This window comes from Micropterus salmoides, unplaced genomic scaffold, assembly GCF_014851395.1.
Source record: "Micropterus salmoides isolate LMB-PRFRI ecotype aquatic unplaced genomic scaffold, ASM1485139v1 Ms_hic_scaffold_18, whole genome shotgun sequence".
Classification (NCBI taxonomy): domain Eukaryota; kingdom Metazoa; phylum Chordata; class Actinopteri; order Centrarchiformes; family Centrarchidae; genus Micropterus; species Micropterus salmoides.
Window position 1 is genome coordinate 18,913,280 of NW_024040928.1, and position 25,796 is coordinate 18,939,075.

The window sequence follows — 25,796 nt, forward strand, 5'->3', positions numbered from 1 at the left end:
ACTGAAACGGACACAACATGCCTACAAACAACACTGTCACGTTTTCATGTCTCCTTGTGTTTTTTTTGTGGTCGTTTTGCATCTCTTGGCATTTTGTCTCTTTTGTGGTCATTTATTGTCTATTTGTGGACTTTGTCTCTTTGGGGTTGTTTGGTTTTGAAGTTTCCTATTGCTTGCCCCACACCTAATTACATTTTTTTTTAAATCACGCTAATTTATTTTAAAAGGTTAAAGTAAAAATAAGGACAAATAAAGGACAAATTTGGGTTCACCAACTGTACCGAACAGCCATATTTGTTTTATTTCACAATGACACATTGGACAGTTACTGTAGATATACAATATATCAAAAACACATCATTTGACACGTCATATCTAAAATTAAAAAAAACACTCTTGTTTTTATTTTGCACAGAGCGCAAGTCTTAAAAGACACAGAATATATGTGACCGAACATTACAAATGAAGGAACGGATCAAAATACATTTCCCAGCACATAGTTCTATATTGCATACACATTAAATTGGGAGTGGAATTCAGAAACGCATCGATGGACCACCTTTAAATTATATATGTGGTGAATATTCATAAAATTTCCAAGGCCACCATATGGACTTTAATTCAGCAAAAACAGACGGCTCAGCTGTCCAAAGCAAAGGACAGAAAAGCTTAAGGATGAGTAATTCCCTACACAGTTATGAGTAAATTTGGGCGATACCAGCGGGTACTGGTAAGCAGCAAACGGAGCTTAGTGAGGCTCCCAAAAATCAAACACCAGGTGTCAGTTTGGTCATGCAAACATAGTAGAACATCCTGGAAATACAAAAACTCCCTCAGCATGGATTGTGACAAGGTCCCAAAAACATTCACGAGGATTTTAAAGAAAAATCAACAGCCGTCATCAGAAAGCTTTCTAGTACAGATTCATACAGAGAATAGTGTTTCATTAATGGCATACAGTACTCTTTTCTTCACTACAAACCTAACCCTCTGGCTTGCAAGGCATCAAATTTGTGAATGAACATCTAATTCCATTACATCTACTATACTTAGTGCTATACCACAGCGGTTTCTTGTATTTAAAAGGCAAGGTGAGAGGTGTTGATACCGCTTTTGTATCCAACTAATGACTGCAATTAAGTGAGTCAAAGCCAGAGGAAAGTCTTGAGAAACAAAATCATTGTAAATCACATTTGAAAAACTGACTATAGCATAGATGGTCTGTCAAAAAAAGTCACAACAGAAAAATTGCAAAAATCGTCCAAACTAAATATTACAAACAGCATCTACGGAGAGAAATAGATAATTTCTAATAACTTAAATACTTAAATTAGTATGCAATACAATACACCTCCATTTGGGGCCAGAGGGTAAGAAAATAGATCTGCTCAAAGCCTACGCAAAAAGCAAAACAGGTAGATTCTTTGCCAACAGGTCCATAAGCTAAACCTAGTTTAATAATAACCTAGTTATGTGTGTGTCCGACTTGCATGTGTTGTGTGTGTGCGTCCTTCTGGAGGAGAGGACTTCTCTCAGATCCCTTCATTCCTGCAGTAAGAAGCTTTGGCACAGAAACACTGTGGGACGAGATGACGAATCACAACACGGTGCTAATGAGGGACACTCATGCAGACCTCGCTCCAGTCCTGGAGGAGATAAGGTCAGTGAACCCCAACATGCATCGCCACCATACTGCCAGGGCAACAGACAACAAGAGAGTGGGCCGAGCGGCAGAGGAGAGGCCGGGAGGGAGTGGAAACAGGAACACACAGAGAGAGGAAGGATGAAGAGAAATGGCTCAAAGGCATGAAGACAGAGGGTTTTTGGGGAGGATTTTTCAACCATAGTAGGGGCGATGACAAAATAAAAGGCTATGGAAAATTATTTCCTTGATGAAGACCTGTGGTGGTTTTCTAGTTTCTCACTATCTCCTCCATCTCACAGAGACGACTCCACCTCTCTACTGATGGTAACCTCGGCCTCTGACTGAGGGCGCACTTGAATGACTGCAGCCTGCTCTGGGGTCTCACTGATCACCTCCAGGGCTGAAGCGCCAACAGCCTTGCAGTCACTGCTAGCCCTCTTATCTGGGTTCTGTTTGTCCGCAGAGCCGCAGCACAGCTTGGGAGCACACTGAGTCCGACAGGAGAGCTCACAGAGGGAGTCTCGAGACTCCGAGTTGAATGTGACAAACTCGGGCTGGATGGTGGTGGCGTGGATGCCCTCGTCGTGGAAGAAATCTTTAATGCGCTTGGCCACGTCCATGTAAGATGTGGGGTCATGGCACTTGATGTGCGCCGTGGCGATGATGCGACTGCCGGCCAGCTGCCATATGTGCAGCTCGTGGATGGCCAGGACACCGTCCAGGCTCAGCAGCCGCTCGTTGAGCCGGTGCATGTTGATCTGCTTGGGCACGGTCTGCAGCAGGATGAGAGCAGACTCTTTGAGCAGCGGGTAGGTAGTATAAAGCAGGATGCCCACCATGATGATGCACAGTGTGGGATCCAGGTAGAGAATCCAGCAGGGGCCAGCAAACTTCATGGCCGACACTTGGGGACCTTCCAGCAGGTCGACCAGCGTGTGATTCACATGCTGGTGGTCTGTGTTGTGGCTGTTGATACACGGGTTCACGCACATCTCGCCGGCTATGCAGGGCTTCCACACAAAGGTAAATATTACAGCATTGACCACCACAATGACAGACCCCAAGGCGTCACCCAACACATGCAGGAAGACTCCGCGCATGTTGAGCTGCGACGACGCATCCTGGTCATGATCCATCTCCTCATAGTGGGTGCTGCCATTCATCTGCACCTCTGTGGCTTCTTTACAGCTGATTTCTGAAGATAAAAACAAAGGTTTGTTTAGGGGAATGTGAAGTCAATGTCTAATAATCAGATGGACTTTGACACTGAGATACTAATACAGCATGTACTAAGACAGCACAGGAACAACAAAAACACAAATGTTGCTTTGAGAAATAAAAAGGAAAACAAACAACAACAAGCTGTAACACATTAGCCTGAAGTAATGAGATTCCAAGAAGATGCTATCAGTGGCTGCCAGTTGATGAATTGTTTAGTTACATCATTTGGGGTCAAAAAAGCCAGAACTCAGCCTGCGATGTTATCAGGTGACATGTGTTGGAAATGCATCAAAGTCTAAACTAAGGTCAATTTACAAGAGACATTCAGTTGTCAAGAGTTCACTGTGGAAGACAATTCACTCTTCTGATTTAGTCTGTGCTATAACTGCTCTGGGCCACAAACAGGAGGAACATACCAGACAGCCGTGTTGAATTATATGAAAGAAAACTCCTGGCATGTGGGATCCTAAACGCCACAAAACACTGTAATTCACACCAAGCAAATTCAATTAGTAATTGCAGGCAGTGTATACACAACTCTGGGGGAATGGCACCGGAGCAATAGCTGTTCACTTCCATCCTGGGACGCCTGCCGGCTCATTCATCATCGGCTAATGGTGTGGCTGGGGCTTTCAACTCCACGGTTACACTGATGTATGACGCAGTAACAGCAATCAGTGCACGGAGGAAGGGGGGATATGGCCTCCATTTATTGAAACTGGCGGGGCCTAACAGTGTGGGGGAGACACTATGTATGGTGTTAACCCTTCGGTGAGGGAGGCGGATGGCCGCTTGGACAGAATGACCCGCAGCAAGCTTCTTTTTTTTTTTTTTTTTGGAAGAGTGAACTGTTGTTTTATTGTCAACAAGCAGACATCAACAACAACAGAAATAATAAGAATAAGCTGTTTTTGTGTATGCTTGTAGAACCTGACACCAAGGTGTGGGTGTGTTACAATCAGATTATCACTATTGTGCAATGTCACTTGTACAGTCTCTGCAAAAATGTGAGCAGGAATTTTGATAGATGACACACTGTTATAAGTTTGAACTTGTCAAAAGCAGGATGTTTCTTGGCAGCTTCTACCCATCTTTATTTACAGGTCACCTGATAGTAGTCGGGTGGAAACCAGAGTGTTTCAAAAGGCGACCACATTTCCAAGGATAGAATAACCCACCAAGAAATATCTGATAACAAGTGTGGCTATCTAAATGCCACTGCCAAAGAAGAAACAATAAGGGTTAGTCACTGAAGCAGGGATTCCCTCAGGGTACACTCAAGATATGTGATGTGTGTACTCTTATGCAATCTGGACTGCTAACAATGGAGATAAAGTCTAGCACATGCTGTCAGATTACACGTGAGGCACAACGGGCTGGGTTTGTAGAGTTTTGACACTTAATAATGACCTGTAGTATTCAATTAAGCATTAATACATCATTTAACACTGAAGACTAACAAGAAAGATTAAACTCAAGATTGTAAACAAAATAACAGAACAGTGCGTACAGTACAACCAACATGCTTCGAGTGCCCATACATACCATTCCTAGGTCTCACATCGCCCGGGCTGTTGTGATTTCCAACCAAGTTGTTGGTCTCCTCTCCTGAAGACCCGTTCCCAGCTTTCTGGGACTTGCCAGTTTTACCCCTCTTGTTCTTATTTCCATGAGAGTGACCTCCGTGGGAGTGCCCGTGGCCTCCCCCGGCGTGCCCGCGGAACAAGCAGAGTCCGAGCAGGTTGACCAGGAGCCCCGCGGCGCCGACCCCGATGACCACCTCCGGTTTCTCGATCTCATGGGGCTCGGTGAAGCGCTCGACTGCCTCGAGGACGATGGTGAAGCACAGCGCCGTGAGAAAGACGGCGTTGACCAGAGCCCCCATCACCTCCGCCCGGATCCACCCAAAGGTGTTTTTGTTAGTCGCATGGGTTTTCTCGGCGAACCGCACCGCGACCAGAGCAACCAGCAGCGCGATGACGTCGGACAGCATATGAAAGGAGTCCGACAGCATTGATAGAGAGGCGGTCATCCGGCTTACCACCACTTCCACAATGAAAAACCCAAAAGTCAATGAGAGCATGCATAGCAGCCGGACACGATTAGGCTCGCAATCCATTTTCCCTTCCTCACGGTTCTTCGTCGAGTGAAGTGAAATAACGTTTCACTGTGTCTTCTAACGAGCTCACTAGGACACCAGCTAGCTATCGTTAGCTATCCGGGTTCAACACAACTCCAAGCTAACGACTTACGTTAAGCTAGCTGGCTCCTTGAGACAATACGATCAATGCTAACAGCGTCTTCATTCACTTATCCAGTGACGGCAGCAGCATCACTCGGCTAAATATAAAGATGACCACAGGTGGAATTGATCCGGCGTACGATTTCTAGTTAACGTACAGTCAACATAACGTGAAATTCACCGCGGTCATCACCAGTTTATACCAGATACGTTTGCCGACGAGCTTCGGTTTGCAGACGGCTGAAACTTTGCACCCGAGCCGGTAAACTTTCCACACGGAACACGGCGCTGTGAGTACACGCCCCCGTGTGATTCCTATTGGTGGAGAGGGTGCGAGATTAACTGTGATTGGTCAAATTGTGCAACTCTCGCAACTAGGCGGAGCAAGCAAGCCAGACAACAGCGGTTGCTACGCACGCTTACGGCTCGCGACGACGTCATTAATCGATATGTGAATCTTTTGTAGTATCGGTACAACTTCTAGAAAACAGAATCTATTTTAAGTCGCAAATATATCCTACATACATGTATGTAAATGGATAAACACTGGCCATTTACCGTATTCACCTTTCATTAACGCAATAAATACTGTATTTCTCATCACCGGTTTTAAATGCTCTCAATATATACTAATTTAAATGTCTGTCAGTTATGTTGTAATAAAGTAGACCTATCTTTCATTGTTAGAAACCTATCTAGTTGTTTTAGTCTTTTAATTTAATCAACTGTAAATTGGAGGCTTATTATTGAACAAAACCATCATATAATGCCCCTCTTAATTATACCTTCTAATCTGTTGTTAATCAAAGCACAAATGACTTTTAGGTATGTTGCCTGTAATCACCGGCAGAAATCTCAATTCAGGGGCTGACTTTTAATGGGAAACTGATGACCCCTTGTGGGAGTTATCAGTCTTAATCAAAGACTAGAGTGTATTTGTAGTATAACTGTAATGGAAGTGAAAAACTAATCATTTTTGAGTCATTATTTTGATGCTTGTACAGCAGATTTTACTAAACTCTACTACAACTGATAAACAACTTTTATACACTTTTGTGGTATTATACATCAAACCAAACTCTTATTTTACTATATACTGAGCATCATTGGCACAAAAGTTGCCTTATTAGATAAGTTATATTATCTTAACTCTTTACTACAATTAGTAGTAATAATGTAAAAACTTAAATTCACAAACATGCATTCTGCAGTTTAAATGTTCATTGCCATCATAGGTTCAGGAGATGTTCATCAATTATACTATTATCACTGTTGTCTTAACCACACAAGTTTTACATTTTGTTGTATTGTTACACATACAAGTCAAGAAAGAATCGGTCTGTCTGTCTATTTCCAAGCAGTTTGTGAAAGAAAAGGGACTTAAATATATTTACCAACAATATACAGTACATTGACATCCACACATCCAACTGTCAACCTAAATAAGACACTACAATACACAGGATTGAAACACTTGGCTTCACTACCATCACAGCTACTCAATTACCATATAAACCTTGATTTACATCCAGTTATTATGACTCTTGGCCTCCAGAAGCTTCCACATTCAGTCACAAGTCAGACAGCGATATCTGCATGATCAACGGATGCCGAGTATCTGTCTGCTCTTAAACTGACAGGTCTTCTCCACTTCGCTCAGTTTCTGAGCGCGCAGTTTGGCCGTCTGCAGCCTCCTCAAAATCAGCTCCTGGGACATCACACTCAGACGTCCATCAGGACCCTGGTTCTCTTTGCTCTCACCTGCAAAGTGGACCTTCTTCTTGCCCGGGGAGAGGTTCTCCACATCTAAGACCAAAAAGGGAGGAGTCACTGATAAACGAAGTTCAGACTAAACTATATCACTAGGCACTTACAACAGTCTTTCCAATCCAACATGACAGCTAGATTTCTGAATTTGTTTTTATAAAAATGCAGGTTTAATTGATTTATTCTTTATTGGTGTATAAAAACAGTATTTACATGATTTAAAAAAAGTAATAAATAAACTTTATTTTAGTCCTCCACATTCTAAACAAAAGCATGAACCCATAAAAATGTTGCTCAGTTCTGGTCTCGGTTCAGTAAGTCCAGAGGTCTTCGTCCAATTCTCATACCTATCTCTTTGCCATAGAATGGCGCCACATCCCTCTGCTGCTGTAGACGGTTGTGATTCTTCAGTAAACTCTCTGCTCTGAAACAGGAGATTAGGGTCATTAGTTTGCACCAATCAGTTGGGAATGGCAAAGTTTGCATTGTTTCATTTCTAGCGTTGTAGCGTTTTACCTTGCAAGCTTCTCATTTGACAGTTGCTCACGAACACAAAGCTCCTGCTCTCTTTCTGCAATTGAAGTACAAAAGAAAAAGACATCTTTATTTTGGGAATTTGCAGCACTTTGCCTTGTGACTCTTGTGGCATATGCTTAAGATGCATGTATACATATTATATTCATTGTCAGCCAGGTGCTGTAGATGAGGAAGAGACTCAAAGTAGGTAAACATCCATTGCAACACTTCACTTGTTAACCAGTTAAAGGTGGTTAGTGTGTAGTAAAGTGTGATTTATAGCCTCTGCGTAGCCTCGTACCCCACACCGTAGCCCAACGTGCACCTCCTCAAAAATGTACCTACACACTGAGGCGACACGGACCGTAAGAACTGAGATCGGTCGGCTGGTTAACCTCGCAATGCCTCCGAGTCGACAGGAAGTGTCCTGTGCTTTGAAGTAAATTTTACTAGCGGCCAAACCAGTAGCTGTAACACGGTGGATCAAAATATTTGTCCGTCACAACACAAGTGAAATGACTCGTTTCACTTTCACATTGTGATCCATTTGGTCGATAACATTTGAAAAGTCTACAAAATTTTACCCCCATTCACATTAGTGGAGGGCTAAACCGGAAGTTCGCCTGCTTGGCCGGCAAAAGTCAACACAGTGGATGCTCTAGCGCTACCGCCAACTAGTGTTTGACAGTGTAATTGCAGAACAACAGACACTGACACAGTATAAATGCATGGCTACATGCGTAGCTACGCACGTAGACCCGACACAGGAGTATAAATCATGCTTTATGCTATTAATCTTCCATTATAAGCAGCTTTGAATGAGTTTTCCAGGCTGTGAAAAGCCCAGGTCAGAAGGGGTCGTACAGTCTTATGGCAAGGCCACAGTAACATTAAGGGGGAGTGGAAATAAAAGTCTTACTCTCCAGCCTCTCCTCACGTTCCTTCAGGGCCTTTTCTCTTTCTCGCAGCATCTGTTCCTTGAGTCTGAGCTCTGCGGCAGAGGCCGGTGTCGGTTCTGCTGGCTTGTGAAGGGGACAGTCAGAGTCTGCAGACCTCCTTCGAAGTCGCACCTGTGCCCTCCTCTGCTCCTCAGCAACAGCATCAGCCAACAGGCTGCTCTGGAGAATAGACTCCACAGAGGGCCTCAGATAGTCCTGGCAACAGAGAATAAGATAACTGAACTCTTCCTTCATTAAAACTCAGTACCTGAGTAGAGCACAAGTAAAGCTTCAGATAAAATTAATGTCTATCTAAACAAAATCAAAGGACTGTTTATAATTTATTAATTATTATTAATCTCTAACCTTCAAGTTGAGCATTTTGCTGAGTAAGGTGTTCAGTTCCTCAGAGTATCTGTATGGGATTCTTCTGTACTTTCCCTCTCTGATCTTCTCTGCCAGCTCTTTTTGGTTGTAAGCAGTAAACGGGGGGCTGAACAGGAGAAATCCAGAAAAAATTCAGATTCGCAGTCAACAAACTGGCTGCCGGGGAAATCTATGCAGAGGATTTAGAGAACTTACGATAATGCACAGAGTTCATACAGCAAACATCCCAGTGACCAAATATCTGACTTCTCGTTGTACGACATCCGGTTTATTTGTTCCTGAAAGACAAAATGTTGACAGATTGTGGCAATCCAGCAAGGATAAGTTTACGATCGGGTGGGTCAAAAGGTTAAAGGATAATTCTGGTATTTTTAAACTTGGGTACTATTTTCACATATTTTGGTGTTGAAATGACAAGTACATACAAAGCGTTTCAGGAATCTGTGTAGTTCATGGCTTCAGCCAACAGCAGTGAACCAGCTGCAGTGGCAGCAACGTATTTCGTTGGAGCAATTGGGTCTGTCAAAATTACATCCACAAAAAGTGCTTCTTTTGGCCACTGACAGGCTCAGACTGTCTGACAACATCATGGAAAGTGACCCAGTGACACCCTTTGTTTTTAAATCAGAAACAGAAATCTCGCTCATGGACAATTCCCGTTTTGAAATCTCAGAGGTGGAGAGAGGAGTTTGTTGTGTTGCAGCAACATTAGGAAATAAAGTTTTGCTAGCAGCTCCTCTATGTACAAAACAAACTCCCCCGCCATTTCCTGCAACAGCCTGCCTTTCATGAGATTTCAGAGTAAGAATTGTCCTTGAGTGAAACAGAAGTTTCTTGTTAAAAACAATGTGTGTTCTCTGACATAGGGATCTTTTCTGTGATGTTGTTAGACACCTGGTATAACAGTCTGAGCCTGTCAATGGCAAGCACTTTGTGTGGATGCAATTGCCCTGAAAGTATACGTTGCAGTCGGTTCACGGCTGCTACCATCTACTGCAAGGAAAATATGTGAAAAAAAGGGTCCAGGGTTTAAAAATACCAAAATTATCCTTTAAATGCTCCAAATTTTGCCTAAAAAGATGAAAAGTTAAAAGATAAACCTCAGACACAGCAGGATTAAACAACTCACTGGAGACATGTAGTAAGGCGTCCCGACAAATGTCTTCGCAAAACTGGTGTCATGGTTCAGAATTCTCGCTAGGCCAAAGTCTCCGAGCTTCACATTCTGTCTGATGTCGAGGAAGATGTTGGCTGGTTTCAGGTCTCGATGAAGAACTGTGGCCCTGCCGTCACTACGCCTATGGCACTCCTTCAGAGCTAATGTGAGCTGTGTCATGACTCGCAAGATGAACTGCTGCTCCAAATAACGCCTGCCATGGTAAAAAACACACACTCTTAATTCTGAAGATACTGTCTGTAAGCAGAGGTGTAGTAGAGTGGAGGGATACATAACTCATAAATTGTATTTGTATGCGTTTCAAGACGGAGGTCACATAGTCACCTTTCCTTGATGCATCGGGTGATGAGGGTGGACAGGTCCCCACCCTCGCAGTGCTCCATGACAATGTACAGCGTGGTGTTAGTCCGGTCTATGATCCGATCGTAGTATCTCACTATGTTTGGGTGCTTGAGCTCCCTCAGGAGGTTCACCTCTGACACCAGCATCTGCTTTTCACTCTCCGCCATGGTGCCATAGTCCAGCTCCTTCCACACAAGGATCTACAAAAAAAAAGGAAAGAATCGGAATTCATTATAAAACAGCCATTTATCGTGTCTTTGCAGAACTTTGTCAAAAAATGGCAATTATGGGATCATGTTAAATGATAAAATGTAGTGTAAGAGGAGCAGAAGAAGAGCCATAAAGTAAGTAAGTAAGAGTAAAAGCCAGTTGCATAACAATATCTATCCAAATGTGCCAAACAATGGGCACCTTAGGCTAAAAATATGACTTTGGCTGAAAGCACACTGAAAGGAGCAATGGTGTTTCACTGCTTACAAGTTTAACTTTTTAAGATACATTTCTCAGATGCAAATGTAATTCATTTTAGTTTCCCAGAGCCCAAGGTTATATATATATATATTTTCCCCCATTTGATAACCTAGACCCAATCCATTTTTGCTTTAATAGAAATGTCCGAAACAAGCAAGCGATTATTAAAAATAGATGCCGATAAATTTTCTGTTCGACTACAGTCGACTGCAACTTTCAGCTGTAACTTAAATGGCTGCATTACATTTAGGTGTTTCAATGCCAGATGCTAGCTTCAGTTTCATACTTGAAGTGTCTTTTCTTTTCTAAAAGAGCATGAACGATATCACACGATCACTGATATTCCTGCTCGACATATCAGCGTTTAAATCAACTGAAACTAACGCTAGACCGCCCCGGACAGGTAACGTTAGAGGTGGCCAGTGGTTTTGCGCAGACAAAACGTGTAACTGTTTACTAATTTACTCACTTTCCCATCAGATTTCCGTCTTATTTTCTGGCATCTTCCATAGGAACCCGAGCCGATAGTGTATAACACCTCGTAATCCTCCACACTGGTTGGCATCTTGCTTGTTTCAGCCGAATCTAACGTTCAAAGTTACCTGACTTAACGTTAGCTTACGTTAGCTGTTTAACCACTTAACATTAGGACAGACTCGGCTGTAAGTTAAACATAAACTTAAATCAGCGACGTCCTCGCTCTCTATTGTGCTGGGAAAGCTTTTGTTGTTGTTGATAATGATTCATAAATACACCAAATGTTTGGCTTTTTGTTTCGTGTGTTTTGCAGATAACAAAACAGGAAGCGTTTGCTCTCGGTTTAAATTGGTGCCCAAATCCTTGGTCGCGATTGGCCTGCTCTCTCCGCACGGTGGCTCCCAATTGGCCAGTGCGAAGATACAAGATGTGAGGTTGCTAAGCGCCTGAAAACCGCGAGAGTAGAGCGCGTAGATGACATGTGCTCAAATTTCCACAGGGTGTCGCCAAAAACACACAAGCCACGAGATCCCAATGTTAAGGATAATTTAATTATTTAAGAAATTTGAAAAAATATTTCGAAGATGGTTTGATTAAAAAAAGACTGATTCCATATGATTTCTAATAGATTAGTTAATAGACAGCTAATCAAAATCATTTAAGGCTGATAAGGCCAATGAGGTTTAGTCCTGTCTGGGCCTAAATACATAATAGGTGTATTTGTCACATTACAACATTTTGTAAGGTGAAATTAAGTTTCTAACTCCCTTCTGCTATGTAGCAGACAATATACAGTAATACAAAAGCAATCAAATGGTAGACAGAAATCCCACTGCCCTAAATACGAATGGCACTTCAAACAGTGTCAGCAACTGACTCTAAATGCACTCTTTGCATTTTGGGAGTGTTGGAGGGAGAACTGTTGCGCTGGAGCTTCAATGTCAGTTATTTGTGGCTCAGATCGATACAGCGTTTTCTATTATCTCTAAATTAATATATATTTAAAATTCTGTGTTAATATAAAATATGAAAACAGAATATAAAAAGTAAACACCCATGTGCAGAGTCATGTTGTCATAATGTTATAATGTCATAATCCCATAATCTTAAATGAAATATGAAGACTATTTCAGTGATTGTCAATATTTTTGAAGACAGGCCAACAAAATAATAATAATAATAATAATAATAACAATAATTATAATCAGTATGGTTTTACAAATGTGTTGTAATATTTTTTAATTGTTCTCCTCAATGTTTGTAAGTCAGTTTGGTTTTAAGGTGTGTTGATGACATTGTAATTTTTTTTATCTAAGTGTTAACATTTATTGATTATACTGTATAGAGTAGTTGTTGGCAAGGTAACAACTAATGGAGATAATAAACAAATAAAACTGTGTCACCAACAATTTCATTTTTGAAATAACAGTGATCACTAAATTTAAAATAGTCCTGTGCTTTTTTTTCCAGAAATAAATAGCACAATGTGTTAAATGTGACTGGAGCAGCTCTCTGTGACTGAGTGAGTACAGAGGCGGAGAACATATTCCTCCAGCAGCCACAGCACTGAGACTTCAGTTTTTCTCAAGGCAGAGTAGCTGTCTAGAAAATTAATCAAGCAAAGGTAAGAATAGCTCACTAAAAATACCCAAAGACTAATTAACATTTGAGCATACAATGTTTTGTGTATTCTCTCAAATCTCCTCAACTGAAATGAACAGACTGTCTGTGTTTGGCAAAATCCTTGCATGATGGACAGCAGCAGGAAATACTTTCAAAAGAACTGAAGCAGATTGTAAAAAAAAACCCTGACATGATCCCCAGGGTTTTGTTCGCCTCACTGTGTAATCCTTCCGTTATTCCCGAGTACAAGAAAAGGTCGCAGGCTGTCATCAGAGCAGTTTCCATGGGTGCATGTGTAAGACATCTTATTGTCAGTGGTCATTTGATTTGAAGAAGAGCAGCAACCATGCGATGACCTCTCACTCTGCTTGTATTAACATCACACATCATCATAATAAACAGTCTGCTCTGAGTGAATTGGTTTTAATGAAGAAACTATATCATTGCTGCAGGTATCTTCTGTTTTTAAAAAAGGTTTTAGATTAATTTGAAACAAAGTAAACCCAAGATAAGAGCTGAAACGATGAGTGGATTAAAAGAAAATGAATCCCCAGTAAGAATTTTCAGAACTGATTAATTTTAAGCAAGACGACAATGGAATTTATTAAGCAAGAATGCCAAATAAGTGTTGGTTTCAGCCTCCCAAATGTGAGGATGTTCTGCATTTCTCTATGGTATATGTGGTTTTAACCTTTCAGTGGTTTCACAAGAATTACATTTGATCCATAAAATTGTATTAACATAAGGATCTTATAGTTGAAACATACAGACATAAAACTGATTGACTGAAGTAATAAAGCAACACTGGTATTAGTCTAAGCATACATAATCAAAGCATGACTAGTAAATCCTACATGTGACCGATAAAAGTGAATTTTGATGTGTGATCTGTGCCTGAGGTAAATGCAGTCTGTGGGATTTCAGTAACGGCCCTCTCATTAGGGCAGCCACAGTAACAGATCCTTTTAGCCCTCTCTGGTGCCAGTACCACACACTGACACCACGGAGAGAGAGTGAGCGCCCGAGCCGGTCTGTCAGTCTGCCTCTGCAAAGGTCACTCCTGCAAAGAGCTGGAGGAGTTTGGACATCAGCCAGGAACAGTTGGGAGGCGGGGAGGGGAAAACTGACAGCTAAAAACAACAGAGACAGTCGGGTGCCTAAGGCCGCTCTGACGTCAGCTGTCCCTGTTAAAGGCCAGGAGTTGAGAGGGAACGACAGGGAGGACAGACAGCTACATCACACAATAACCTCCTCACCTCTGCTGGGGGGACCGCGGTGCTGTGATAGGGGATTACAGGAGGCGTATGGTGCTCATGTCACCTCTGACTCCTTTGTTTGGGTACAGTTTCAGTAAAAAAGGCTTCTCAAGAAAATATAATACACATAAAGCATAAGCATAAACAGCACTTTAAACTACATACAAACAACAGTCTTTTATATTTTGTTGTATTGTATATTTCATTGATTGTGTTGTTAATATGTACCTTATGATGACCTGCCGGGTACTACAGACAGAAAATAGCCTTCAGGCTAATTCTGTCATATTCATTTTGGACAAAGCCAGGCTAACTGTTTCCCCCTTTTCCAGTCTTTGTGCTAAGCTACTTTAAGCTAACCGGCTGTGGGCTCCAGCAACATCAAAAACTACAAACATGTCTCCTGATAAGGTTTGGTGTGTTTAACATTGAAATGTTTCTAAGTGACATATTGAAACGTCACAGTTGAGTAGTAGTAAACAGTCGTAAAGTCAGTGAACTGACTCATTAAAGTTGTTTGCTAACGTTAGCCACTGCAAGATTTAGTCCTATCAACGTTCACCCTTTGTGTTTTGCCTTTCATTTCAACACTTCAAGGAACACTGTGTTCAGTCCTTCTTTTAAAAGTTATATATCCTCACTTTAATGACTGACAGGTTAATAACACTTAAGTGGTTATCAAAGAGTTGGGACAAAGATATGTACAGAGTGGGGCATTTTACAGATGAAAAATAAACTTGTCAGAGCTCTTTGGTGGACAAACTAATGTAGTATTATAGTAATGCAGTAGTGTAATATATGCAGATATTGATATATATCTACAGTAAGCAAATATTGTACTTGAATACTTAATGTCATAGAGAAATATACTTCAGAACTGAAACCAAGTTATCAGGGTTTTTTAGTTCTGCAACCTCTTTAAATCAGACTCCAAGAAGTAGAAACAGAGGTGAAAACAAGATCAATAAGTGAGTATGCATGCATTAAAGGAATAATTCACCAAAATCACACACACATTTCTCCCCTAGTGGTATCTAGATGTGCAGGTTTTCCATTTTATGTGCAGAGGTTGATGATTGTGACTCTGGTAGGACGACTTTTTCATGCTTTGAGCACTACATTTGATATTATGCTTGCCCCTCTATTGAGGTTGAGGCAGAAAAAACACAGATAAAAAAAAAAAATGAAACTGAAACTATCTGCATGGCTAGACACCACTGGGGGCAAGATTTTTTTGTAATTTGGATGAACTGACCCTTTAATACCGCAATTGATATCAAAGTTTCCCCTTTACATTAAAGATTCTAGTGGGATGTGTTGACACAAGTATTTACATAAAGAACATTGATCCTAACAACACAGAGGACCCAACAGCAAGAGGAGCCAAGGAGACTCTGTGATGCCAGCGGCTGCTGCAGTGACATTCAGCCCGGCCCTACTCTCCACAGCTGGGTGTTTTAGTGCTTGCTGACTCAAGGGACGCCGCCACCACAGCGGAATTCATGATAGAGCAGGCATCAAAGCATGACAGTGAGGACCTTGGGGAGCAGTACCCGTGAAATAGTTCATTGCAGGTGTCCGATGAGGAACAGTGGTGCTTCTGCAGAGGACACAAAAGTTCCTCTGGAGACTAATTTGTCTGTGTGATGTGGTGACCTTGGGAAAGGATTTTGAGCTGCTCTGAGGAGTAGGAATCCGGACACCACGCTGAGCCACAGCCACCCTGGCTCCTGACTGTTAGCCCTTTGGTATGTTGGTGAGGCTTCGTGCATGTTTAATGCCATTTTCCAGCTCACTTCCCGCGGTTTTCACCCTCGTTTCCCATTTGCTGCCTCAAGTGTGTGGCTTTACTGGAGCCCCGACCCTTCATATATCACTCCAGCTGCTTTAGAAATCTAGTTGATGGCACGCCACGCTAGCCTTGATTTCCTATTGATCCTATGAATCCAACAATTTTAAGGCACACTGGTAAGTCAGGAAATGCGCCATTTTGAATTTCATAGCAGCTGATACATTGTAGTTGGCATGACAGATATGATGCAACTTGACCATCTCTCAAATTGCAAATACATTAACTCAGGTACAGTACTGAAATAGTTTGATATCATGGGAAATAAGCTTATCCTCTTTCTTGTTGAAAAATAGAAGAGTAGATTGATACCACTCATGTCTATAGGATAAATATGACACTAAAGCAGGCAGCCCGTTAGCTTAGCTTAGCATAAAGACTGGTGACCGAGGTAAACAGCTAGCCTGGCTCTGTCCAGTGGTAACAAAATCTTCCTACCAGCACCTCCAAAGCTCACCAATGAACACTATTATAATATAATAATATAATTGTTTAATTAAGTGTGCGATTGACAACTCGCCATTTTATTGGGGGTTATGTGCTGGACCATTTCTTGGCCAAGACCAGAAACTTCCTGGAGTCTCCACTGGTTGCCAGCTGCTCCCAGCCAAGCAACAGTCTGGCACATAACCCCCTTCAAACGGTGAAATGTTGTTTTTAAACTTTTGTTTTTGTACAGATTAAACAAATGGGATATGTGTTGATAAATTGCGCTTCGGGAGATATGGGAGGCAAATGCAAATGTTAGCACCAGGCTAAGTGTTTACCCTGTTTCCAGTCTTTGTGCTAAGCTAATATAAGCTAACTGGCTGGTGGCTCTATCTGCAGGAAGCCGATGTAGTATAACTACCCTGTGTCTTGTCATGGTGTATGACTTTTGACAGTAAACGGTCTTCAGCTACCTCACCTTGTTGGCCGAGTCTGGCTGTTCCTGACCCAGTGTATACCCCCTACACAGCTGTTTATATTAAATTGTATATCATTAGCACCTGTTTGATTTAATTGTTTAATCATACACCTCATAATATACCTACAAAATCCCTGAGTTTGTGCATTACAGCATTCCTAAAATTACAGCATTATTCCATACCTGCCTAAAACTTTTGCACAGTACTGTAAATGGTATTGATTTTCTCATCCAGCTTTTGGCAAGAAAGCAAACAAGGGTATTTCCTAAAATGTCAAACTATTGCTTTAACTTCTCAGGAGTCAGCTGCTTTGAAGACATCCTTTTTAGGCAACCTGACTGAGCTCAAGTGGAAAAGGGACCACAAGCGGGAAAACAACAACGATGTTTGTTCCTTATGCCTCCAAATACTCTGTTCCAGACAGGAAAGACAAAAAACCTCTGTGTTTGATGAAGAACCCCCTGCCAGGGAAAGGAGATCACACCAACACCTGGCCACTGTCATGGCTGAAATCAGAGCTCTGTAATACAATCCACTGATTTTCAACAGCTAGTGATCGACACCACAGTTAAACAATGGGTACAGACATGAACAAACACAGGCTTTGGTTACCTGGATACTATTCTCAGCCAGTAACTCAGCAAAGAGAAGATGTTGACATTTAGAAAGAGAATATATACTATATAGTGTAATTTCAAATGAGTGGATTTTTACCATAGCAGTTTAGGTACAGTAGCGCCTTCAGTACTCCTGCACAGTATAAGAGTAATAAGTATAGTTTGTCATTTAGGGAAACAGCTCCATGCCAACATGCCTGTAGGTATAAATAAATCAACACCTCTAAAGCCCATTTAACACTTTATATCCTTATATCTCGTACAACAAGTGTAAAAGCTACTGTTTTTTAAAGGGGGAAGTAGTACTGAAATATTTCTTGGAGCCCAGAAACAAAATGTAGTAAAAGTTATCATACAAGTTATAACTGTAACTGAATACATAAATAAATATATTTAGACAATTGAAAGACAATGAGTGTAAAAAAAAAAGAAATATGAAGTTTTATACTATAACCGCCTTAAAGCTTTCATACTAGTTATAATAAATCAGAACTTGAATCATTTTAATATTCCCCACACAATATTTACTTTTCCTCACCACATTTTCAGTTTTCCTACAACTCATGAGACTGGGTGTTGCCCCCGCTTACAGTCTTTAAACTAAGCTAGGCTAACCTGAAGCTTCATATTTAACAGACCGATATGACACTTTTATCATTCTCCTCATCTAGTTCTCGGCAAGAAAGGGAATAAGCGGGATTCCCAAATGTCAAACCAATCCTTTAAGCTTCATTTTGTGTTCATAAATAAAAAAAAAAAACTTTCAGAGGATCTGAACTTGGCTTATGTCTATTCAACAGCAAAGTAATACTTTTATATGTCAAAATTTACTGTGACATAACACAATTTATGTAAAGTGCATAAAAATACGTCAAAAGACAAGCATTACACTGTTAGGATCTTTATGATGTTTTATTCCAGCACAAGTCTTTTGTGTTGTAAAATGGCTGTGTAGCTAGGAATTAAAGGAGAAGTACAAAATGGAAAATTACAGACAGTTCTAATATAATTTGTTTAAATCCCTATTGTGTTGATTTCCTAAAACCACATCTAGGAAAACATTATCTCCCTGCCTTCTTTGGAAACATGGTCATAAAATAAAATAAAAAGTGAATAGGTGAAAAAAGATGAAGCTTTATTTCAAGTCACTCTCACAATGGAGGGGAATCTGAAAGGGCCGCTGGATGAATCACATTTACAGCCCAATTTAAAATCCTTTTACCTACCCAGTCAGGTAGCCCTTTTTTTTTTTGCATTTCACACACATTTTCTATCAACACTGGCACACAAGGAGGGCAGTAAACTACGAAAAATGCACCTTTTATGCATTAGTTTATGACAATGATAATTGCTGCTCCTCTATAATTTTCCTAATTAAAGCTAAGCAAATTACATATAATTGACCTCAAAACCACAACACAAGTACATTTGAGAGTACAGCTGCGTCATTGCAGGGCCCTGCCAGAGTTTCCCTCGTAAGTGAAGAGTGATCCCTTCCTCACGGGCCAAGTTGGAGCTCGACACCGTGAAACCACTATTATGACAAACACCCCAAATGTTTGTCAAGAGGGAGTGCGAGGAAACAGCATCATTTGGGATTGTGGTCCACCAGGACATCAGGTAAGGCTTGATAGTCGAAGTTTTCCACTAAATCCTTATTTAAAAATGTACAATGGTACAAGTTTGAAACTGGGCCCGTGTTTCACCGTGCCAATGCTGTGTCAGCCAGCACACGGACGTACAGTAGCTCTGATGTCTTGAAGCACACAACAACATGAACAGGAACTTAACAAAACTTTAAAAAAAAACACAAAAAAACAAGGTAACACTAAGAAGTGAAGGGAAATCCTTGCTTTCGTCATCATCGTCTTTAAAAAAAAAAAAACCCATTCATGATATTTTAAACTAAAAATCTCTGAAATTATCATGGACTAAAAGAGAGAAATGCTGCCGTCATTTCCAACAATGAAAACTCTTCCTCAGCTTTGTTATGTACAAGATTTAAACATACCATGACATGAGGACGACAGTTCATGTAATTTAAAATGAAATCAAATTTGACCACTTGTGGTGAAACATGACATGAAATTGTATATATCAAAAATGAGGGGGGGAAAAGACAACCACACACACTCACTTAGGCAGGTTATGCTGTAAATTTACAGTAATGACACCTATACTTCTGTAAGCCAAAATCTCTATTTTAGAATGCTGAACATAAGGGTAGCTTTCTATAAATAAAAAACTTTTTTTCCCCCTCCATGTCTTTTCCCCACCCCGACGACACTAAGCATATGGCTTAAATATTTGTAAAACTATGTAGTCCAATGGGGGAATAAGAGTGTCTTCCTTCTCAGTCTGGCTTGCTGAGATGATCCGTCGAGACAGACGTCTACTCGGCTGTGTGTGTAGCTGCACATGGCTATGTCTGCACATTTGTTTGTGTAAGTGTGTATGTGCATGTTGGAGAGCAGAGGGCGAAAAGGGAAATCCACAAAGAGGGAGTCACCTTTAAGGTAATCACACTTCAATTCTTGCCCTGCGTGCCACTACTGTTTTCTTTTTGAAATCAGCACTACAGCACCGTCTCCTCTTCCTCCCTTCAATGTCTGACACAGAAACAATCCTTAAATCAAGCGGCGCATCATAGCCACCGGTGTAAACATGATCCCCCCTTTTCAGTGAGCTCAAAGGGGGGGGGGGGGTCAACAAAAAAAGACATCAACAACACATACAATGGCCGTTGTTGTGGAGATATGCGGGTAAAAGGGAAGAACATAAAACAAAATTAAAACATTGACAGCTACCAATCAGAAATATTTCCCAGGACAGGGAGCAGTTAGGGCAGTATGGATCCTTAGTGCAATGAAGGCCAGAGAAGCGGCCAGAGAAGCGGCCAGCTGCGCAGCCTCAACGTTCATACAGCCGCTCTCTCTGAAAGGTGTGGCCAGCCGGCTAGTCAGTGGGCTGAATGAAAGGTCCAGTGGGCTTCATCAACTCTTGCCAGGAAGAAGAACAAGGGCAGACGTAATGCTTCTAGTCACATATATTCACTCACACGCTTGTCCACACATACTTTATACTTCATGTAAAACTACTACGGCTAAAGCCTAGGCGGGGAAGAGAGAGAGTCCGGTCCAGAGCGTCCTCTGGAGGAGTCCTGAGCCTCATTTCGTTAACTTTGATTAAAAAGTCATGTACGTGTGAGTGTATACGTGTATGAGGACGTGTAAACATCAAAATGTGAGTCGTGACGAGTGCGAGAGATTATTCTGCTAGGCCATCAGAGCGAGTGTGTGGTGTGGGTTGTGTGCAAGTTAACTATGCCTGTGACCAGTTTCATCTTGTATGGGTATTTGTAATCTGTGTGTACTTGTCTTCCTATGTTTTTTTGTTTGTTTCCTGTTAAGTCTCTCCACTGTTTGAAATGTACATTCATCCATCGTGGGGGCAAGTATGACGCTGGGCCACACACCAACTGATCCTGAGGCTTTTCCAGTGGTCCGATAAAGACTCTCGCCTCATCAGCGCACTCAAAATAAACAGCAGTAGAGGTACTGGAGGACGCTGTACCACATGTAGCCGGAGGCGAAAGCAAACGACTGGATAACACACAGCCACACGGGGTCGAGGGTCATTTGACGGGAAAGTGCCTCCTTCTGTCCACCTTCAAGGGGGAATGATCCTGATGAGGAAGACACAAACACAGCCCAATCAGAATTAAGTCTAAAGTAAGATTTATTAAACCAGGATGCCACAGATTTAAAGTCAAACTGAAATCAAAATTATAATTTTTCTCCTGAAATATCTTCCCCTTTGGCATTTGTTTTAACTTACTTATTTGGTCAAAACTGTAATTGCCAAAGGGAAGAGAATAAAGTTAGATTAATTTTAGGTACTGTTACACATGAGGTGAACTCAGCGTGTAGTCTGGTGATTTAATTCAGAATACCGTGTGGAGTACTGAGGTTAGAGGACTACTAGTTGCTGTGAGTTTTGACAGTCACAATATCCGGACACATGACTGAGAGATTCAGCTAAGGTTAGCTAGAACCTCTCTTTTGTATGATGTGTTATTAACACAGCGAAACCAAGTTAAAGTCGTCTTTCTACAGATTTCTTGGCCATGCAAACGGGTAACCTGGTTTCTAATCGGCAGTTTACAAGTACGCACACGCATGACAAAGACTTCATACGTGGAAAGTATCACTGTGATAGCGGAGTGACTGGATGAAAGGAGAGATTATTACACATTGCGATGCATCCTGTTATTTAAAAGTAATTCCCACCAAAGTCTGACCAACACTGAAACGAACACAAAGCTGCCACTAGAAGTCTGAAGTCTGTTTCCATTGCTGAACATGACTTGACGTAGAGACATCAGCGCTGTGAGGGACTGAGTGACTCAGCTGGTGTTAAAATAACATGCACCAAAAGTAAGGTCTGGTGGGAATTATTATTATTATGTTAGCAAGCTAGGCTAACTAGCTTTCACTTTTTGAGTGGACTACAAACTTAACAGCACCACAACGTCCAAATGTTGAATGTTATGAAAAATGGATATAAAGTATGATGTGCTCAGTACCGCACCGCTGAAGTTGACAGTGTGCCTCCTACCAACAAAGGCCCTCAAATATCAGTCAGCTGTTGCCATGGGTAACGCCCACCCAGAGGGTTGAACATTGTTTCACAACTGTTTTTAAAAATCAAATACGGTTTTAGCATCTTTAGAGAAATTGAAAAGATATGCACAATAGCTGCAGTAACGTTATAGTTTATATTTCCTTATACAACATTTCAGTATGACTTTAAAAAACTTGACATATCGAAACAGACCTGTGTCGTAGAAGTGGGCCAGCAACTTTTCCTTCTCCACAAACCTCTGATACAGCCAGTCAGTCAGGGCCTGTGCCTCCACAGGAACCTCTTTTATTGGGTACATCCTGAAAAAAAACGAGACAGGCAGACAAAGAGTGAGATGAAACAAACAAAAAAAGGACCACTGTCGCACTCAGCAGAAACTGTCTGCATTTATCTGTTGTGGAAGCTGCAGTCCAGACCCAGAGTTGTCAGCTGTAGTCCCCGAGCAGAGCAGTCTAGTCCAAACTGGAGTCTATTACGACAGTCTGACTGTGTTTGCTGTAGCTTCAGCTTGTTTTGGGGATTCATTAGCTGGCAGGCTCATCAGAGTGTCACAGGAAGTGCTGAGGGAAGCCCAGACAGGAGACAGCCAAGTCATGAAGCTCCACAAAATGGTTATACGTGTGTGGAAAGTTAAAAAATAATATGTTAAATCAGTTCTGCCACCGAGCAAGAGAGAAGCTGCACTGTTATATTCTGGAAATAACTTACGTTTTCAACTTTTTGTAATCACAGTGGTGCACATGGGTGGGCACAGTGAGGCATTACTACATTTTTGGGTTAAGATTAAAGATTGTATTTGCTTGAAAAGATTCTGAAAACATGGCTGTAACATTATGTGTTTATTAAATCTCTGGCCATTTAATATTCTTTTGGTATCCACGAGTTATTATATTTTGTAATATATTTTTTTTAAAGAAAAGAGGGATGATGTTTTGTTTACTTGGTATCCACGGTGATTTACCAGTTACATGACTAATGGACTGTATATCAGGAAACCAGAAACAGCCTCAGACACCACCCCTTATGAAGAAAAGATAACCAAAACTGTTATAAACCATGGTGACATTTGAGAGGTAGAAACGAGATTTGTTGCCATTTTTGCTTACAAGTTTAATCTATTATCTTAATAGTTGCCAATCCTTTTTCAGTTTCACCTTCCAGCATTAACCTGACTAACACTTATTTAGCACTAGCTGTTCATTTCTCAAATAAGCCATTTCCAGCTGGCTAAAAACAATGAATTTCACAACTGACAAAACAATCGGTGACTTATTAAAAGGCTCACTTTTACAAGCCATGATGAGGGTGCTGTTGAAATCTTGTTTCTAGCCAGAAGGGGTCCCTAATAGGCTGCACTCCCACACAGCCAGCTCCTGGTCACCTTCAAATAGAGGTTACAGTCTCCTACCTCAGACACTTCCTCTGCGCTTAACATTTGCTTAATACTCACGGATAATGTCCACAGTAAAAGTACATATGTGCCTATGAGGAAAGCGTCTGTATGAGGGAAATAATAAGTGAGATAAGTATGAGTATTGATTACCAAAGTGATCGATATATGTCAAAAAGCAATATTAGCAAAAGGCATCCGCACTCCTGTCAGGATGATGTCACAGACGTGTTTCACCACTCTGCTGCAGGTACGAACTACATGAGCGGCTTCATGAGCCAGTATTCCCTAAATAAAAATACTAATAGAAAGTAATTAGGAGTGCTTGTTGTGTCAGTTTAGTCTGGAGAAGGGGTTAAATGAGGCACTTCCAGCAGCTCAGCACGAGCCTTTAGTCTGATTATTAGCAATCTAAAATTGTTCCTTGCTCATCACATGACTTTTCAAGCAAAAGTCTTTCAGCTTCCCAAATGTGAGGATTTACTGCTTTTCTTCATCGTGTATTAGTGTAAACTGAATATCTTTGGATTTTGGACAGACTGTCAAGTAAAACAAGGATTATTTTTGTATTTTTGGGCTCCAGGAAATTATAAGAGCATTTATCTCCTTAACATTTCATTGACAAAATGATTAATCGAGAAAATAATCTGCACATTAATTGATAATGAAAACAACTGTTAGTCGCAGCCTTAATTTCCACAAAAGTATTGACATGATCCCCTAAAAAAAAAAATAATAATAATCAGAAGCAGTGTTCACATGAAAAGTTTCCATTAGTTGAATAGATTTTAAAAAGGTATAGCTCTGTGATAATTAAATAACGGAATGTGCCAGAGCCATAGGATTAAAGGGATAACATCATACCATATACTGAATATTACATTACGCTCTCGACAGTAAAAACATGGTTTTTGAAAAGTATGGTATTGCCAAAGAGGAAAAGGCTTGGCCTGCTTATTCCACAGATCAAAAGGGCAAGGGCTGATGATTCAACACAGACTACCGCTTGGTTTGCATATTTTCAGAGCCTATCTCCAGACCCTTCTACTAATTATCCAGCAGGTCGCTGTGTGGGTGTTGCTCTGTGGCAAGTCAGAACAAGGTCCTGTTTAAGACAAGCAACTTTTATGTCCCCAGTGGTGTTCAACTCCTTTTAAATTCAAGATAAAACTGACTAAAATCCACAATTTTCATTCTGCTAAAGGTTCCAATAAAGCACACTTCTTGAAGGTAAAACATATTGTTAACAACAGCAACACCAGACGCCCCTGAGCGGCTTTGGCTGCACAAAAGAGGAGCTAAGCTTCCTAAGCCACATGATGCGGTGATTAGAGGCCGATGTAAGACGTTCCACAAAGCTTCTCTGACTGCGTCTGTAGATATCAGGTATCTATCACATTACTAAGAGAAACCATTAGCACTGTCTGATTCTCAAATCACACTAAGAAAGGAAAAAATAAGTTTATAAAGAGGCCGAGAATAACAGACACCAGCACCCCTTAATTGTAAGACTGATGCTATAACACCTGGATGGAAAGTAGCAATTAAAGCAAAGGATAAATAACGCAAGTCACAACTACAACAATAAAAGTGTGTTTTCCTGTAACTGCATGGTATTTGTGGTGATAGGTGATGATTTTTGGTTTTTAGGTACACATGTAGCTCCTTTTTTCACATAAACGACTGGTGACGGTTGTGTAAGTAAATTAATGATTAAATCTACGATACTCGAGCAAGCTCAGAGAGCGTTTCACACCTGCGCCAGTATAGGACGCTTGCCAAAGGGCCTCTGCACACCTAAATGTAAACTGATAACTCTGTTATCCTGACCGTGGAGAATAGGAGCTGGCTTGGGCCACTTATCCACAGGTTTGATCATTTAGGGTCTTGGGCAGCAGGTGGCTGCCACAGCGCTTTCCTGCAGCTGAAATATTCATGCAGAAATCAGGACCTTTGGTGTCTCGCTACTGAGGACAGCTGAGGGAGGCGCTTATATAGCATACATTATCTTCCCCGTATCAGCTGCTTTCTGTGGTTTATCAGCCAGGTTTGTTTCGAGAACAATGTCTGTAGCCATATCTCTAAGAGATATAACCACTCGCAACTAAAATCAACCAGCATGGAGGAAGTTCACAGGGTTCATTCCCTGCCCTGGAAACACCCGACTCCACATTTAGGCTGCTACCAATTGCACAGTCTTGCTGACCATCATCAAATTCCCACATTTCAGACGCTGGAATGACCAAAAGTTTAATTTTCTGCCAAATGATTCCGCTTTATTTAATTTCTATGACTGTTGCATTGACCAACAGTTGTTAAGGTTTGG

The 25,796-nt window shown here is 41.2% G+C and overlaps 3 protein-coding genes across 3 annotated transcripts in view; all 3 read right to left on the reverse strand.

The window, feature by feature from the left end:
* Positions 1-261: 261 nt before the first annotated feature.
* On the reverse strand, positions 262-5,366 carry slc30a1a (solute carrier family 30 member 1a). The gene is made up of 2 exons (XM_038726826.1): positions 4,412-5,366; positions 262-2,840 (listed from the first exon to the last, which is right to left on the reverse strand). Exons 1-2 carry the CDS (start codon positions 4,983-4,985, stop codon positions 1,939-1,941), a joined length of 1,476 nt encoding a protein of 491 aa, XP_038582754.1. The 5' UTR covers positions 4,986-5,366; the 3' UTR covers positions 262-1,938.
* Positions 5,367-6,297: 931 nt separating this feature from the next.
* nek2 (NIMA-related kinase 2) lies at positions 6,298-11,540 on the reverse strand. Its single transcript, XM_038726433.1, has 9 exons — positions 11,176-11,540; positions 10,218-10,435; positions 9,846-10,086; positions 8,912-8,994; positions 8,696-8,822; positions 8,311-8,545; positions 7,392-7,446; positions 7,223-7,299; positions 6,298-6,914 (listed from the first exon to the last, which is right to left on the reverse strand). Exons 1-9 carry the CDS (start codon positions 11,269-11,271, stop codon positions 6,709-6,711), a joined length of 1,338 nt encoding a protein of 445 aa, XP_038582361.1. The 5' UTR covers positions 11,272-11,540; the 3' UTR covers positions 6,298-6,708.
* Positions 11,541-18,329: 6,789 nt separating this feature from the next.
* The window catches only part of lpgat1 (lysophosphatidylglycerol acyltransferase 1), a gene marked incomplete at its 5' end in the record, with an annotated part of 38,501 nt that continues 31,034 nt past the window's right edge, over positions 18,330-25,796 (reverse strand). The window contains 2 exon segments of the mRNA XM_038726434.1: positions 18,330-21,121; positions 22,273-22,379. Of these exon segments, the coding sequence (XP_038582362.1) occupies positions 20,970-21,121; positions 22,273-22,379 (259 nt within the window).